The sequence below is a fragment of the Sceloporus occidentalis genome, unplaced genomic scaffold, assembly GCF_023333645.1.
Source record: "Sceloporus occidentalis isolate IW3139 unplaced genomic scaffold, rSceOcc1.0.p SCAF_58, whole genome shotgun sequence".
Classification (NCBI taxonomy): Eukaryota; Metazoa; Chordata; class Lepidosauria; order Squamata; family Phrynosomatidae; genus Sceloporus; species Sceloporus occidentalis.
The window spans coordinates 423,739-438,302 of NW_028317038.1; the positions used below are offsets into that span (position 1 = coordinate 423,739).

The window sequence follows — 14,564 nt, forward strand, 5'->3', positions numbered from 1 at the left end:
ATATATATATATATATATATATATATATATATATATATATATATAAAAAAATTGTTTTAAAGTTTGCGAGGTTAGAAAACCAGAGATTTTATGTGTCTCTGATAAATTCTGTGTTTTAACTTGTTTAACTCGTCAGTTCTGGGTTTTAACTCGTTTATATCTGATCTGATTATATAAAATATATATTTTATTTTTTTTTAGCTCTGGTCCTTAAACAACAATTTAAGAAAATAGGTCTGTCAGCTATGGATTAACAATTATAGTTTATATAAGAGACCTAGTAAAAACTAATTTATTTATAAATAACAGTTTACTTAAAAAGTATAGTGGTCAATTGAGTAAAAGGTTAAATTGGCTGACTAGACTTGACTAAGGTTGAGGCTCTAACTTTAAACTTCGCAAGTTTCAGACAAAGGCATTCTAGCTCTATTAGAATTTGCATGTCTTTGCCTGAAACTTGAAAAATGATGCCTCTCCTTCATGCCCTACATCTGCAGGAAACTCATATGTTTTGCCAACTCTCAAGCAATCACAATTTAGTTAAAACAGAAATATGTGTCCAAGGGCAGTTTGACAAGTTCAAAAAGAACTTGTGTGAAATAATCTCTTGGTTAAACATAATAAATTCATTTGTGACCTGATCATCCAAAAATGAGAAAAGGTTTACTGACGAAGACTGATTTTTTTCCCTCACAGATAATATATTACTTAATATAATTAAATATTAAACGGACATTGCTTGTAATTTTCCAACAGCTTAATGTCTACAAGCAACAAGCAGGTTTTATCCAATTTCCAAAGAACTCGTTAGATAAAGGAGACGGTTTTTAAACAATCCTTGATTTGAAATAATCAGAAGGATTACAGCGAAGCTTCTGTTGATGATAAACTAATCTTCCCAAACCTGTCCCTGCCTCTTATTGCAAAATTACTCACACTGAACATGTGAAACTTACTTAACAGCTTAAAAAAAGACTAATGTTTTATCGACACAGCAATCCCCAAAATATAAGGTTCCGCCCAGCCAAATGCCAAGGACATGCTCTTTTCCTGGCAAGAGAAACACAGGTGACAGTATTACAATATATAAACAAATGAACACAGGATTGCCCCAGGTAGCTGCCTGGGAACCCTGAATTAGGACAGTTTTGTGTAAATGATTATGGTGAGAGTTTGAAGTTGTTTGCCAGGTTTTGCTTGTATTTGTTTTACATTGACATGTGCCATATTTGACCCTGCAGTTAATTTTGCACACATTCTTAGCATGGAGAAGTTGCCATAACATCTTGGCACAGTAGAAGGGGTGTGTAGAAAACATTTGCAGGGTACCATTGTGCAGACAGACAGGGTCGGTTCTAAAGATTATGGGTTACTGATATGGGACCCAAGTCTCATTGTCCTCTCCTTTATTCTGCTTTTCATGGACACCAGCTGACAAAGCCTTTTACTTAAAAGAATGCTATCAGTGCATCCCTAAATAAAACAACAACCCCTAATCTCAGATCCATTTGAAAATAGGTATTTCCTCACTAAATAGGACTCATTTTTTATTAATATTTTACCAAAAGGGCTATTAGACTGGCTAAATTGAACAATGAGAAGATGATAGCCAAGAGAGCAAAACAAATCCAAAAAGATTTTTTAAGTGCATTAATGCCACAAAATTTAGGAGTGATAATGTAGGTGTTTTGAAATCTGGAGATGGTAAGTTAATTAGTGAGGATCAAGAAAAGGCAGCAATACTAAATGCTTTTTTTTCCTTTGTATACCTGCTGATAGTACTACTAAATAGGCAATTCAGCACTACAGAAACCTTAAATCAATCATGGGAATGGCTGACTCAAGATAAGGTCTTTAAACATTTAAGTAAACTTAAAGTAGAAAAAGCTCCAGGGCCAGATGGGATACACCTGAGTATACTACGGGAACTTGGTCAAGAAATAGCCAGACCACTGTTTTTGGTGGAAAGCTGATGTGGTTCCCATTTTTAACCCCTTAATGACAAGGCTGTTTCTTACTCGTAGTATATTGTGGGACAATGGCTCTTATAACATTTTTCAGTGTTGCTGTTAAGCTTCTTCTTTCTCATTTCATGCTCCTACACATATTATATGTGTGAGGCTTCCGTGGATGCTGCAAAGCCGCTGATCGCGGCGAAAATGCAGCTATTTAACAGCAGCCCGTACATGTACGGGCTTTGTCATTAAGGAGTTAAAAAAGGTTCCAAATCTGAGCCTGGGAACTACAGTACTGTAAGCTTAACATCTGTGGTGGGGAAATTGAGAGTTTATTAAGAGATGGCATACAGGAATATATTGTGAACAATGATATCATCAGTAGGAGTCAACACGGTTTTGTGAAGAACAGATCATGTCAGACCAATTTAATTGCATTTTATGGGAGTAAATGTATAGATCAGGGTGTTGCTGTAGATGTTGTCCATTTAGATTTCGCAAAAGCATTTGACATGGTTCCACACCAGCAGTTATTATACAAGCTAGGACAAATAGGTCTTGTCTGTGTTTGGATTAGAAATTGGCCTGAAGTTTTAGTTATTTTTTAAGTACATGTGAGCAGCTCTTTTATTTTGTTGAAAGCTTAGTCTTGCTGTGTGTCCCAAACAAATTTGCTTGATTCCTTTAGACGTTATTGCAACAGTGAGGTGACGTCAGAAAGTTTGCGTGGAAATTTTGAAAGGTAATTGATAATGCCTTCTATTGTTTCAGGTTCACCTTTGTCTCTTGGTGGCTCCATGTTTTTCACAGCAGTGATTTTAGTAGGATTGGGTTTTATTCCATCAATTGTGCAGAGATGCCTAAAGTAACTGACTTCTGCGGTGCAAATTACGCTTCATACCCCTGTATCGTCCAAAGACTGTGTGGAAAGTAGTGAGTTTGGAGGATCCTTCAGCGAGCTTAATAGCCCAATAGCAAGTTCTAGCATCTAGGGTACAGCAAAGAAAAGTACCCAATACCATCTGTGGAATGAGTGGTCCTTAAGTTGCACGTAGAAGAATACCGGTTGCTGTCCATCTCCATCGCTTTTTCCAGCTTTAACTCAGACCCAACATTTAGCAATTTCTCTCTTACCCTTGGTGAGTGTATGCCAAAGACAATGCGGTCATCTCATCACTGCAGTCCCGAGCAAGGAGCCGCAAGTCTGTCAAAAACTGCTCAAAGGGTTCCTGAGCCTTCTGTACTTGAAACATGAAACTGGTATCGTGCAAATATCATGCTTGCTGTGGGCTCGACCTATGCTTCAAAATGGTCTTAATCTGATTTGATGACATAGCACCGTCTGCTGGTAAGGCACATGTATTGAAAATGTATCTGCCCTTTTCAACCCATAGTAGAAACTAATTGCATTTTTCAGCGTCACTCTGCTGAACATGAGATCTTCGTGTTATCTGAACTTCTGCCAATGCTTTAGATAAATTACCAGATTCCCAGTTTATTGTGGGTGTGGGGATGCCAGCTGTATCCATGTTGATAGAAAATACCTTGTAATATTTTGTTATGCTAGGCATATGTACTAATAAAACTCAGGTACCGGTGAGTAAACTGGTGTAGGGTTATTACAGATTAAAAACAAAAGAAATGTGTAAATAACTATTGCTCACATAGAGACTACCAAAGTCCAAGTGCCTCAAATGAAACTAGATATGGTATATATCATCACACGATTTGAATACTGCTAATCTGAATGGCTGGAACATACTTTAAAATTTTAGGAGAGACCCCAGTATATGGTGAGGAAAAAACGTAAAGGTTTTCCCAAGAAGTTGCGCAATAACGAGCTGTTGGCCCTCAGGTACACTGACAAGAAGGACATGTATATCCTCTCCACTATACACAATGATAGAGGGGTACCTGTCAGTGTATGTAGGCAAGGTGATGCACAGGTGCTCAAACCTCAGTGCATCACCAAGTACAACAGGAACATTGTGAGTGTAGATATTTCTGATCAGTGTCTACAGCCGTTCCTGGTGTTGAGAAAGACCAAGACATGGTAACAAAAAGGTGGCCATTTGCCTCACCCAGGTTACCATGTTCAACATGTATGTGCTGTACGGGATGCTGCTTAACAATTTTGGCTGAATTTCTCTGCCATAACATGTAACCTATGCAACACAGACATGTTGCTACAACATGTGCAGGAAATTATTCCTACAACGAACTTTGGCAGTGAATGGTATTGAAATAGTTGTGTGAAAATACTGTTTCCAAATACTCTTGGGGTGTCTGCTTTACAGCAATATATGGTTTTATAGGGTGGTTTTTGAGGGGGTGCTAAACAGACCCAAATGAGACATAGAGTCACTAAGGCAAAATGTGAAAATCTCATGATTGAAATCGGAAACTTGCATGTTCCTACTTATGCCCTGTAATATCCAAAAATCCTATTCATGTGGGGTATTTCCATAATTTGGAGATGTAGCTGAACAAGTGAGGCTAATTTCTCTCATAACACATACCCTGTGCCAAAAATCCCAATCAACACAGAAATGAACTGATACATTTTGATGGTATTTTCTGTCAATTTCACTAAGGATTCAGATGGGAAAATATGTGAAAAGTTTTTACCTTTGGTATCAAAAGAAAGTGCTATCTCTCCTTGAGAAAACTATATATAGTTTACATGGGTGCACTGTTCACAGGAAAGGGGAATAATGGCTGAACCAATTTATTGCTCTGGGACTTCAAGTACCAAATACCCCTGGCATTGAAGGAGATAAAATCCCTCACATCAGCCACATGTGTTATACGGATTGCAGATGCATTTTGCTTTTAATCCTTAAGCAAAGTTTGCACTAGACAAACTATGGCTATAAACAAAGAAAAAATAACATCAGTTGACAACCTTAATACTTACTGTTTTGTCAGATGGCATAATAGAGGAAATGTTCACTGGATGTTTAACAACTATATTTCCTGAAAGAGAAATAAAGTCATACGATTACTATATGACTTAATATACATAGTTTTATGGAAATATCTGACTTAGCATTGTTAACATACATATACATTATTGAATGAGATTGCTTACACTATATGTAATTCTCTGTAAATTCTCTTTCATAGTCAAAATTAGGGCTGCCATCAGAAACCTTGTGGTCTAGTACAATATACATAAATAAATGTATAGGCCCATAAAAAGGTTTAATAATAGAAATGGTAGCTGTATATTATCCCATTCATTCCCATATGGACGAACCGGTACGTCCATAAAACAGATCTCAAGAAACCCTTATGGACGTACCGGTACGTCCTGACCTTCTTGCAATGGCAGGGACACATCATTGCTGCTACACGGGAGCATCGCTGGCTTTATGCTTACAGATCTGCTGTAATAGCTGCCGGCGCAAGCGCTGGCATTCCCAGACATTCCCTTTCGGATCATGTCACTGCTGACGTCAACCGGAAGGTCATCGGATAAGATATCCCCTGCAGGGTCTGTCTGCTGGCATATCCCATCGCACTGATGAGGCCCTGGTCACAGACACTGGGATCTCTGTGCAAGTATATGGGGACTTGCATAGAGATCACAGTGCGATCGGTGCGGGGGGAATGCAAGGACCTTTAGAGGTCCCTAAGAGGACCTTTAACCATGCTGCACTGATAACATAATAAAAAAATAAAAACAATTATAAAAAGGATAATAACAATAAAAAAAAAAAGGAAACACCATTCCATTCCATTGCCCTAATACCTTAAAGGTATAACCCTGTTCACAACCCCCAAACCCCTTAAGCCATAAGTATAAAAAATACTACCATATAGGGTAATATATGTAAGGGATAGATATGGATGTGGGGTATTTCCATCAGCAGATGCAGCTAAACAATCTTGGTCGGGTTTCTCTGCCGTAACACATACCCTGTGCAAAAAAATCTAAGCAACACAGAAGTGTTGGTGAAAAAAAGAAAAATAATTTCTGCGGCCAATTTGACAGTGATTGGTGGCCAAATAGCTGTGTGAAGAATGATAAGATAGTCTGGGTTGTCTGCTTTACAGAAATATATACCTTTGAGGGTATTTTTGGTTTATTTAAAATTAGAGTTGCAATCCCATCATACCTAATGTAAAATTCTACAGCTTTGTATAAAATAATGTACACCTTATAGTATGTTCCCTATAAGGGCTGGAAAAGTATGGGAATTCATTAAAAAGTAGGTATTTCTGAAATCAGGACACATGAAAAGTATGCACAGTGAATGATACTCACGCGTAATCATGAAATAACTCAAAACATTTTTTCATGACCACATAACAAAAAAAGAAAACTAGAATGGTGGAAAAATTACATTATTGTGATTTCGTGATAAATATTTACTGATTTGCAAACTAGTTTCTACAGAAAGCTCAATAATTGCATAACACCACAAGAGACTGAGCTTTATACAGAAAAGGAAACATTTGTATTTCTTTAGGAATTCCAAGTTTGCAAAGTGGCACCAATTTGCGCTTCCCGATAAACCAGACAGAGAATCTACAGTAGCAACGTCAAAAAAACACCCGTTCTTTGATACTTGCTTTTAAAATAGGTATACACAAGCTGATAAGGGTCACATTTTTAGATATTTCAATATTAGGACTGGCCTCATTGATGTTGTTAACTTTTTTTTTTTCAGATGAGATAGTTTTACCTTTGCCAGCAATGTTCTTGACAGGAAGATGTTCTGATATATTGCTTGATGGTGAAGCGGTGGTTGCCTTCCCTGTGTCCCATAGTGTACTTCTTGGGCTTGATAAGTAATTTGTTGGGTGTGAACAATTCTAAAATAGTAATGTCACAATATTAGTGCATTATGCTACCCCCAAATGACAAAAATGCTCTGAACAATTAAGACACAAATAATCATTTTTAATAAGAGCATATCCTAAACCACTTTTACTTCAGTTGCTTTTCACTGTAAAAAGCTTTGTGACACCATTGTCACTCAATGCCAAAATAGCTGTGACCAAAAGTTTTCTGTTCTTCACTACATGGTTTGGCTTAGAAACCCTGTAATGTGCTAATTTTTGGCTAGGTGACAACCATAGGCTCATAATGGATGTAGGTCATGGTGATTAGAATTTTACTCTAAGAGAAGAATACATAAACATAATGTAGATGCAGAGGACATTGGTGATTTAACCAAAATCGGAAACAGGGTCTCAACTAACTACTTTAATGGCAAATATTACACACACCATGTGCATTTTAACCAATGCAGGTTCAAATGCATCCATGTGCATATTTGTCTAGGAAGTTCTCTCCTCCTAAGACTTATTACAATTTTGGCAATCGAGAACGTGTGGGGATCATTATAGCTCTCCAGGAATGGCGAGATTTAACAAGAAATCCTGTCACCATCCTTACGGACCATAAGATTTATGTGTATCTGAGCAAGGCTAAAAGGTCTAATTTCTAGGTAAGCTTTGTGGCCTTCGTTTCTGTCTAGAGTCAGTTTCATAATTATGTATCACCCAGGACCAAAGCATTTAAAAGCAGATACCTTGATACCTAGATAATGGAATCACCAAGAGTACCAATCAGTTTCTAGAACAATTTCTCCAGCGGTTTGTGGGAGATTACCAGGATGACTGGGCACAACTTCTTCCATAGGCAGAATTCGCTAATAACAATACCTCATTAATACCTTCAATGAAGCCTATACAATTTCCTCTTGTAATTATGGGTAACACCCCTCGTTTTTGCCTTCCTTTTTGAATAGTTTTCCAGTTCCTGCTGTGGACCATTATGTTGCCCAATTGCCAGCACTCTGGTGTGATGTGCAGCAAGGGAATGGCCAGATTTAAAGGTGCAGAACTGCTATGTAAGGTACCCTAGTGTGGCTTTGCTACTCGAGATTGCTATAACAGTTCCTGAAGTTTGAATTGATTCCTGGCTTGTGTGACTACTCCCTGCCTGTACTTTGCTGACCTGTTCTGTGTATTATTCCTGGCTTTTCTGGCTACCCACTCTGTGTACCGACCTTGGCTTTGTCTGACTAACCTCTTAGTGTACCAAACCTGACACTGGATATCTACCTGCTCTACGCACCTAACCTGGCTTTCTGTGGCACCTGTTCTGGCATTTAGCTGTAGCATTACCTGTACAGGTATCCTGCTACTCCACTGGTGCTTTGCTACCTACACACAGAGACCACTTATATCTGCCTATACTATGTCTATACTTATATCTGCCTATACCCCTCCGTGTTTGGATCATCCAAGTTCCAGGCTGCTTATCTTAGGGTTGAACCCTTTGCTAGGTGATTCAGGCTGGAGAACTCTTGGATCAAAACGATTGTGACAGTATGCAGTAGCATTAACATTACTCTTCACTAGAACTAGGAGGCCCAGCCCAAACTCTGAAAAACAGCCCTAGACCCTACTCCACCAAACTTTACAGTAGGCACTATGCATTCCGGTAGGTAGCGTTCTTTTGGCTTGTGCCAAAGCCAGATTAATCCATCAAACTTCAAGACAGAGAAGTGCTATACATCACTCCAGAGGACATGTTTCCACTGTTCCAGTGTCCAGTGGAGATGTGCTGTACACTATCCCAGATGACGCTTGGCATTGTGCATAGTGATCGTCAGCTTGTGTGAAGCTGTGAAGCCATGTAAACCCCTTTTTGAAGCAGAGTACTTTTGCTGATGTGGCTTCCAGAGGCAGTCTGGAAATCTGTAGTGCGTGATTCTACAGGTGATTTTTACACGTTTTGCACTTCAGCAAATCTATCGGAAAAATCTAATTTATAAGGGACAAAGCTATCAAGTGCTAGTGAAAGTCATTGTTAGTGTTGAACTAGCTGGCACCTTCATGCAGGATCTTCATATGACATCCAGTTCAGCAATTGTAGTGCTAAACAGGGAGTTTGAAGCTCAATGCAGACTTACAGAGGGCAATTTATGAATGTATTTTGTGGACCAGTAGGCAAAGCTTAATTGTATGTTTTGCTTGCAATTCTACAATGAACATGGACTTTAGGTAACATTTGTACCTTGACAAGATACTTTTTTTGTGTATCTTATATGTAGTTACTTTCTGTAATTGTGTTTTGAACAGAATAAAACCAGGTTTTCAGCCATGATACTACTGGGCCAGTTGGCTGGACTTGACCACTGCATTGAACAGAACCAGAACTCCCCTGTGTATTTTAATGTCATTCAATTTTACAACAATAGTATGACAATAAAATAGAACGGGCTAAAAGCTTAATATAGAACTTTAAAAAATACATATGCAAAAGCATATTGCTGTCAATACTGTATGTATGTGGATGTATGTACTTGAAATGTTTCACATTTTTTACATAAAAGGTTTGTCAGGGCTTTATTGAGTACTGAAGCCACATCACTTTCCTTTGAATTATAGAATGTGGCCACCCTTGTTAGTAGAGATACTAAACATAGAGGACAGATGAGGAAAAAAAATTGATCCTGTTATTGTGCAACAGCTTACTTAATCTTAACTATAAATACTAACTCTTCTAACTGTAAACTTTTGGCAGACATCATATACAGCCTAACCATATAACCCAAGTCATCTTGTGATTTTCTTAAGACTGATGATCTACTTTAGAAAAAGAAAGGGATGTACTTTGGTAAATAAGAATAGGGATTATCCTTGTACAATTAATCACACGTCATACAGCTGATGGTACAAAGTTGACTTACAAATGTAAAGGAGGTTAGATAAACAAAGATACATCATAATTACAAAGAACAGGCTTTTCCAAGTACACCCACTGCACAAAGCTGTTTTAGGTGACTTTATCTTAAATTAGATTTATGTTTGTGTTTATGTGATTGTAGATGTTGATTTATCATTTAGTGTTTCATTTTAAAAGTAACTTTTATCTAATAAATGAAACAAATGAAGCAAGATGAATATAATTGGCCTCACACAAGTTTAGCTTCATAATAATTATATTATTTCGGAAAATAAAAATAAAAATGCAGATTAATTCTGATCATTAAGCCAGCAACAGTTCTGCATCTTATTGTTGCAAAAAACTCTGAATTCTATAAAATGCAGAGAAAAAGTAGATATGAATGGTGATTGATATTTTCAGCCAATTATATGACAGAACGTATATAGATACATTCTAACTTTATGTTACAAGTAAGTCTAGCATTAGTAGAGAAAAACAAAAATTGCACCAAAATCAAACTTAATCCTGATTGGTCTCTTGGTGGTTTCAGATAAACAGGTACAATTTTCAGGGAAGAAAATGGACAAATGGTAGACATCTTCTTCAGTGTGACATTTTATATATCAGCTAAAATGAATCCTGTTTCATTAACCCCTTCTGCTAAGAGTGAAACTAAAAGAAAAAAAAACACCTACACCAAGCAAAGTTGCTTGGTATTTTTAGCCAAGACAGAAATTTTGATAGGTATATAAAAGCAATGGTTTTGCTTTGGATTGTTTAAAGAAACTCTACATTTTAAGGAAGGCAGAGAAGAACAAACAAAGCACAACTCAAACTAAATTCTTGGTCTCTTGGAGTTTTCAGACAATTAGAAAATAAAATTCAAACCTTGCTCACATGAAAAAGAATTATTAGAACAAACAAAAAGCGGCCTCCTCCCTGTGTGTTTTCTGTAAAATAAAATTAATCTGAGTTATCAATGTCTCTTTAACCACTTGGGCTAAGAGACCATTCAAAGGTCCAGGAGGGCAGCAGCCTCTCTGCCGCATAACAGTAAATGTAACTCCACTACTCAATGGCTCAGTTAAAAGGGGGATCACTGATCTCCTCAACTAGCCCATTTACAATATGGAGGGCTTCGTACAGTACTCCTTAATTTTCTTCTGTGGCTTTCTTTAAAAGTGGGGGACCAGGATGTGACTATAATGACACCCAGTGGAAAGGACAGCAGCATGAAGGGGCAGCAGGCAGCACTGCCCTGGGTTTCGGCCTAGGGTTGCACTGAAGGCGAAAATTATGCTGAATATTTGCATTGCTGCAAAACTGGCAACAGATTGTAAGCTCGTTTGAGCAGGGCCCTGCTCACCTGTTGTCTCTGTTAGTCAATTTGTTATATTACATGCTACTTGTTATGTCCTGTCTACCCATCGTACAGTGCTACAGAATTTGATGGCGCTATATAAAACAATAAATAATAATAATAATATTTAAATTTTTAGGTCATTATAGAGCCAAAGTTGTTGTACAGCTAATAAGAGTGAATGCTCAAAAACCTTGGTGATTGAAAGTTTATCTTCAGCCTGTTATCTGAGGGTAAAATCTATAAAGGGTCCTTTGTACATCTTCTTTCTTTTGTACTCTCCAACATAAGATATAAGGTATATTACCAAAATATGGAATATACGCAATTATATCGGTTTTATTACCTTAAAGGTTTAATTCATATTCACCATGTTGGCTATTTGATTATTAATGTAATATTTTTTGTTCATATATTTATTCTATATTATGCATGGTGTCTATTTTTATGTATTTGAAGGCTGGTGGTATATTTTAGGAATTTATGGGTGGGAGAGAAGGTTACGAGTGTTGCATCGATTCTCTGTTTTTCTTGCTTCCCAGCTTTGTGTTTCATTTGTTGCTCTGTTAGTGTGTGTGGTCTTATTGCTTGGTGGCTGAGTTGTTGTTACTCATAGACGCTTTCACTTCACAAAAATAGCAATTGGACAGTGACAGGTCTTGTGGCACCGACTTGTGGCAAATGTAGCATCATATGACAGTGCCAGATTTAAAGTCGCTTAGAACTTGGGAAATTATTTGTGCCCATGACAAAAAGAGAGGAGGTTCTTTGTATGAATCATATTGTCAAGACTGCAGATCACCCTGTGTTAGCCCGACTTTAGGCTTGATTTCTAGGACTTTTTGGTGGTTTACTTATGCAAAAGACTTTTACTGATTTCACTGATTTCAACTATTTAGTAATGAAAATCAGAACAATTGTTTTGGCCATCTTTCTTTGGCAAAATTTATAAGGAGCAAAAATGGTAGATGGAATTTGGAAATCGGTACAGATTCTTTACAATGCATCCCAAACATAGAAGGCTCAAGTAGATTACTGTCACAGGATAGGTATGTCCCTGGCCACCTCCCTGTGCCTAATTTTAAACTAGCTTCTCATTGCATTGGTTCCTACCATGGGACCTATCAATCCAGTCACTTATGAACTGTCTCTGCCTTATGCATTCTTAGAACCTTTTGAGTTTTCCTGCTCAAGCCTCTGCTGTGTAAAACGTCATACCACGTTGGTACCTGTCCCAGGTACTGTGAGTGAACAAAAACAACCAAGTGTATCACTCTTCAATAAATACAGTGACAATAATAATAATAATAATACCCACACATACAAACGCAGCCTTCCTTAGCACTCCTCAGGTGCTTATAAGACAATAAAAGTATAGGGATTTTGGAGGGCGCAGAATGTCATCCGTGGAGGAAAAAAACCGATACAACTGAGGCGCTGTAAAGCAGCATTCCTGGATCTGTTTTGGACTAGTGAGACTTTTTCCAGTGGACTGCCTTTTCTGCATGTTATTTGTAGCATTTTATTCATAGAAATCCTGTGAGTGTTTCTAACTGAGCAGGTCATATCCTGTTGTGTACTATATTAAGCTATATCTATTGTATTGTTTTAACAGAGTAAAGCACTTCTGACTTCTGAAGATTGGTCTGTATGATTCATCATCATTTTCCTTTGAGGCAATTTCTCACTTTGTGTTTGTGAGTGCACTTTACACAAAATTTAATATCATTTGTTGTAGTTTACAAAATACTACACTATTAGTTGTATCTGTTTTGTTCCCACATATGACATCCTGGGTGCTCCATCCAATCCATATACTTTTATTGTACTGTGAGAGCAGATTGCAAGAATTAATACGATGTTCAATTTATAAACGACTCCAGGATTTATAAAGGCATTCTTCAGTACATGCTCCATTGGGATTTCTATGGCTTTGAGGAACATTCATGGATTCCTTCTCGTGACATTTGTGACTTGCATAGATGCCTTTTCTCAAACCCTAGAGGGGAGCTCTAGAGGGGAGGGTGCTGCAGGGACTTACCTGGACCCCTACACTGAATCCATTGCCAGATCCTCTACTTTCCTTCCATGTAGGAATAAATTCCTGGTCAACTATTCTGCTGTGTGCTGTGCATGTAACATCATGACATCACATGCACAAGCATAAGGCTCTCTATCATCAGCTGGCCAGAGCAGTTGCAAATTGCAACATCACATATCTAGTTGATACAGTGACTAGAAATTCTACAGATTCATGTTCAATCAGATTCTTCCGACTTGGGGTCCTCTGGAATTAGATCTTTTGAGGTCTCACTTAAATTGCCATTTGCCATTTTTCCAATCTACAGTCTGAAGTCAGAAGTGCTATCCACATTATGAATTGTCTTAAAAAGCACCAGGCACAAACACTTAATCTTCAGGAGTAGAAACCAGTGTTCTGGGAAGTTGCAGAAAAAACAATATAGCTCCTTTGCAAAGACTTGATATCAGCCTAACCAATAAAGTAGACAACTACTGAGTGTAGCTAAACAAAATCAGGTTCTTTATACACTGCAGAAAAGATAAGAATTTAAATCAGACTTAGGAACAAATGAAACAATAAACCACCCAGTACCAATCCTGGTAAGCCTCTTCCACTGCCAGGTAACAGCAATCCCATCTCAACCCCCCATTATGCCTCCACTCCATGATACCTAAGCAGATGGTTTTGCTGGGTTATACATATGGCTCAAACTAATTTGTCTAAGGGATGCATATTAGGCTGACAAACTGAAATTAAGCACAGGGAACCCTTGATAGGTTTGTCCCTAACCCCAATTTAGCTGATAAGAGTTCTGTCAGAAAGCTTTTTAAATTTACCCACCCTTTCATTTTACAGCATTGTGAAATAGGATGGAGCTTTATGAATAAATAATAGTAATAATAATATTTTTGTTAGGTTTTCTCTGCTTAATAATCCGAACTGCTCTTTAATGAAATCTTGTCTTTTAGGTAAATAAATCTGTAACAAAAAATCTGTCAATAGTACATCATGTGTTACGTTATGGTATTAAGGGATATATACCTCTAAGTATTAGCATTATAATATCATAAGAGATGATAAATATTTAATCATAAACTTACCGTGAAGGACAGAGCTTTTTTCTTTTCTTTCATCCTTTGTATGGCATTCCTCACCTACAAACACCATCCAAATCAATTCATAACACATAAATAGCTATCCGATTAAAATTGTTAAAACATAACTGAAAGAGGTTAATTCTAGGAATAGAAAATATAGAAACACAGCACACTACCACCTTTCTTGGTCCTTGACCTTGTGTTATGTTAAAGTTGCTGTATGAAGGCTACCCCATAAATTATACCTAGAAATTATCTATATGTGCAGTTGTATATACAGGGTACTGGGCAAACAAATGCTGTAATGTAAGAATGCTTTCAAAATTTGATATGTTAATAGTAAAATTTTTTTATCATTTAACAAAATGCAGTGAGTGAACAAGAAAAATCTAAATCAAATCAACATTTGGTGTGATCCCCCCTTGCCTTCAACTAAATT

At 37.4% G+C, this 14,564-nt stretch overlaps 1 protein-coding gene across 1 annotated transcript in view; it reads right to left on the bottom strand.

Annotated features, from left to right (window-relative positions):
* Positions 1-2,850: 2,850 nt before the first annotated feature.
* LOC149287602 (adhesion G protein-coupled receptor D2-like) overlaps positions 2,851-14,564 on the bottom strand; it is a 65,116-nt gene continuing 53,402 nt past the window's right edge. The window contains exons 18-21 of the mRNA XM_089492643.1: positions 14,129-14,182; positions 6,647-6,776; positions 5,260-5,489; positions 2,851-2,943 (exon numbers count right to left, since the gene is read on the bottom strand). Coding sequence (XP_089348769.1) covers positions 2,851-2,943; positions 5,260-5,489; positions 6,647-6,776; positions 14,129-14,182 — 507 coding nt within the window. The remainder of the gene's footprint in view (positions 2,944-5,259; positions 5,490-6,646; positions 6,777-14,128; positions 14,183-14,564) is intronic.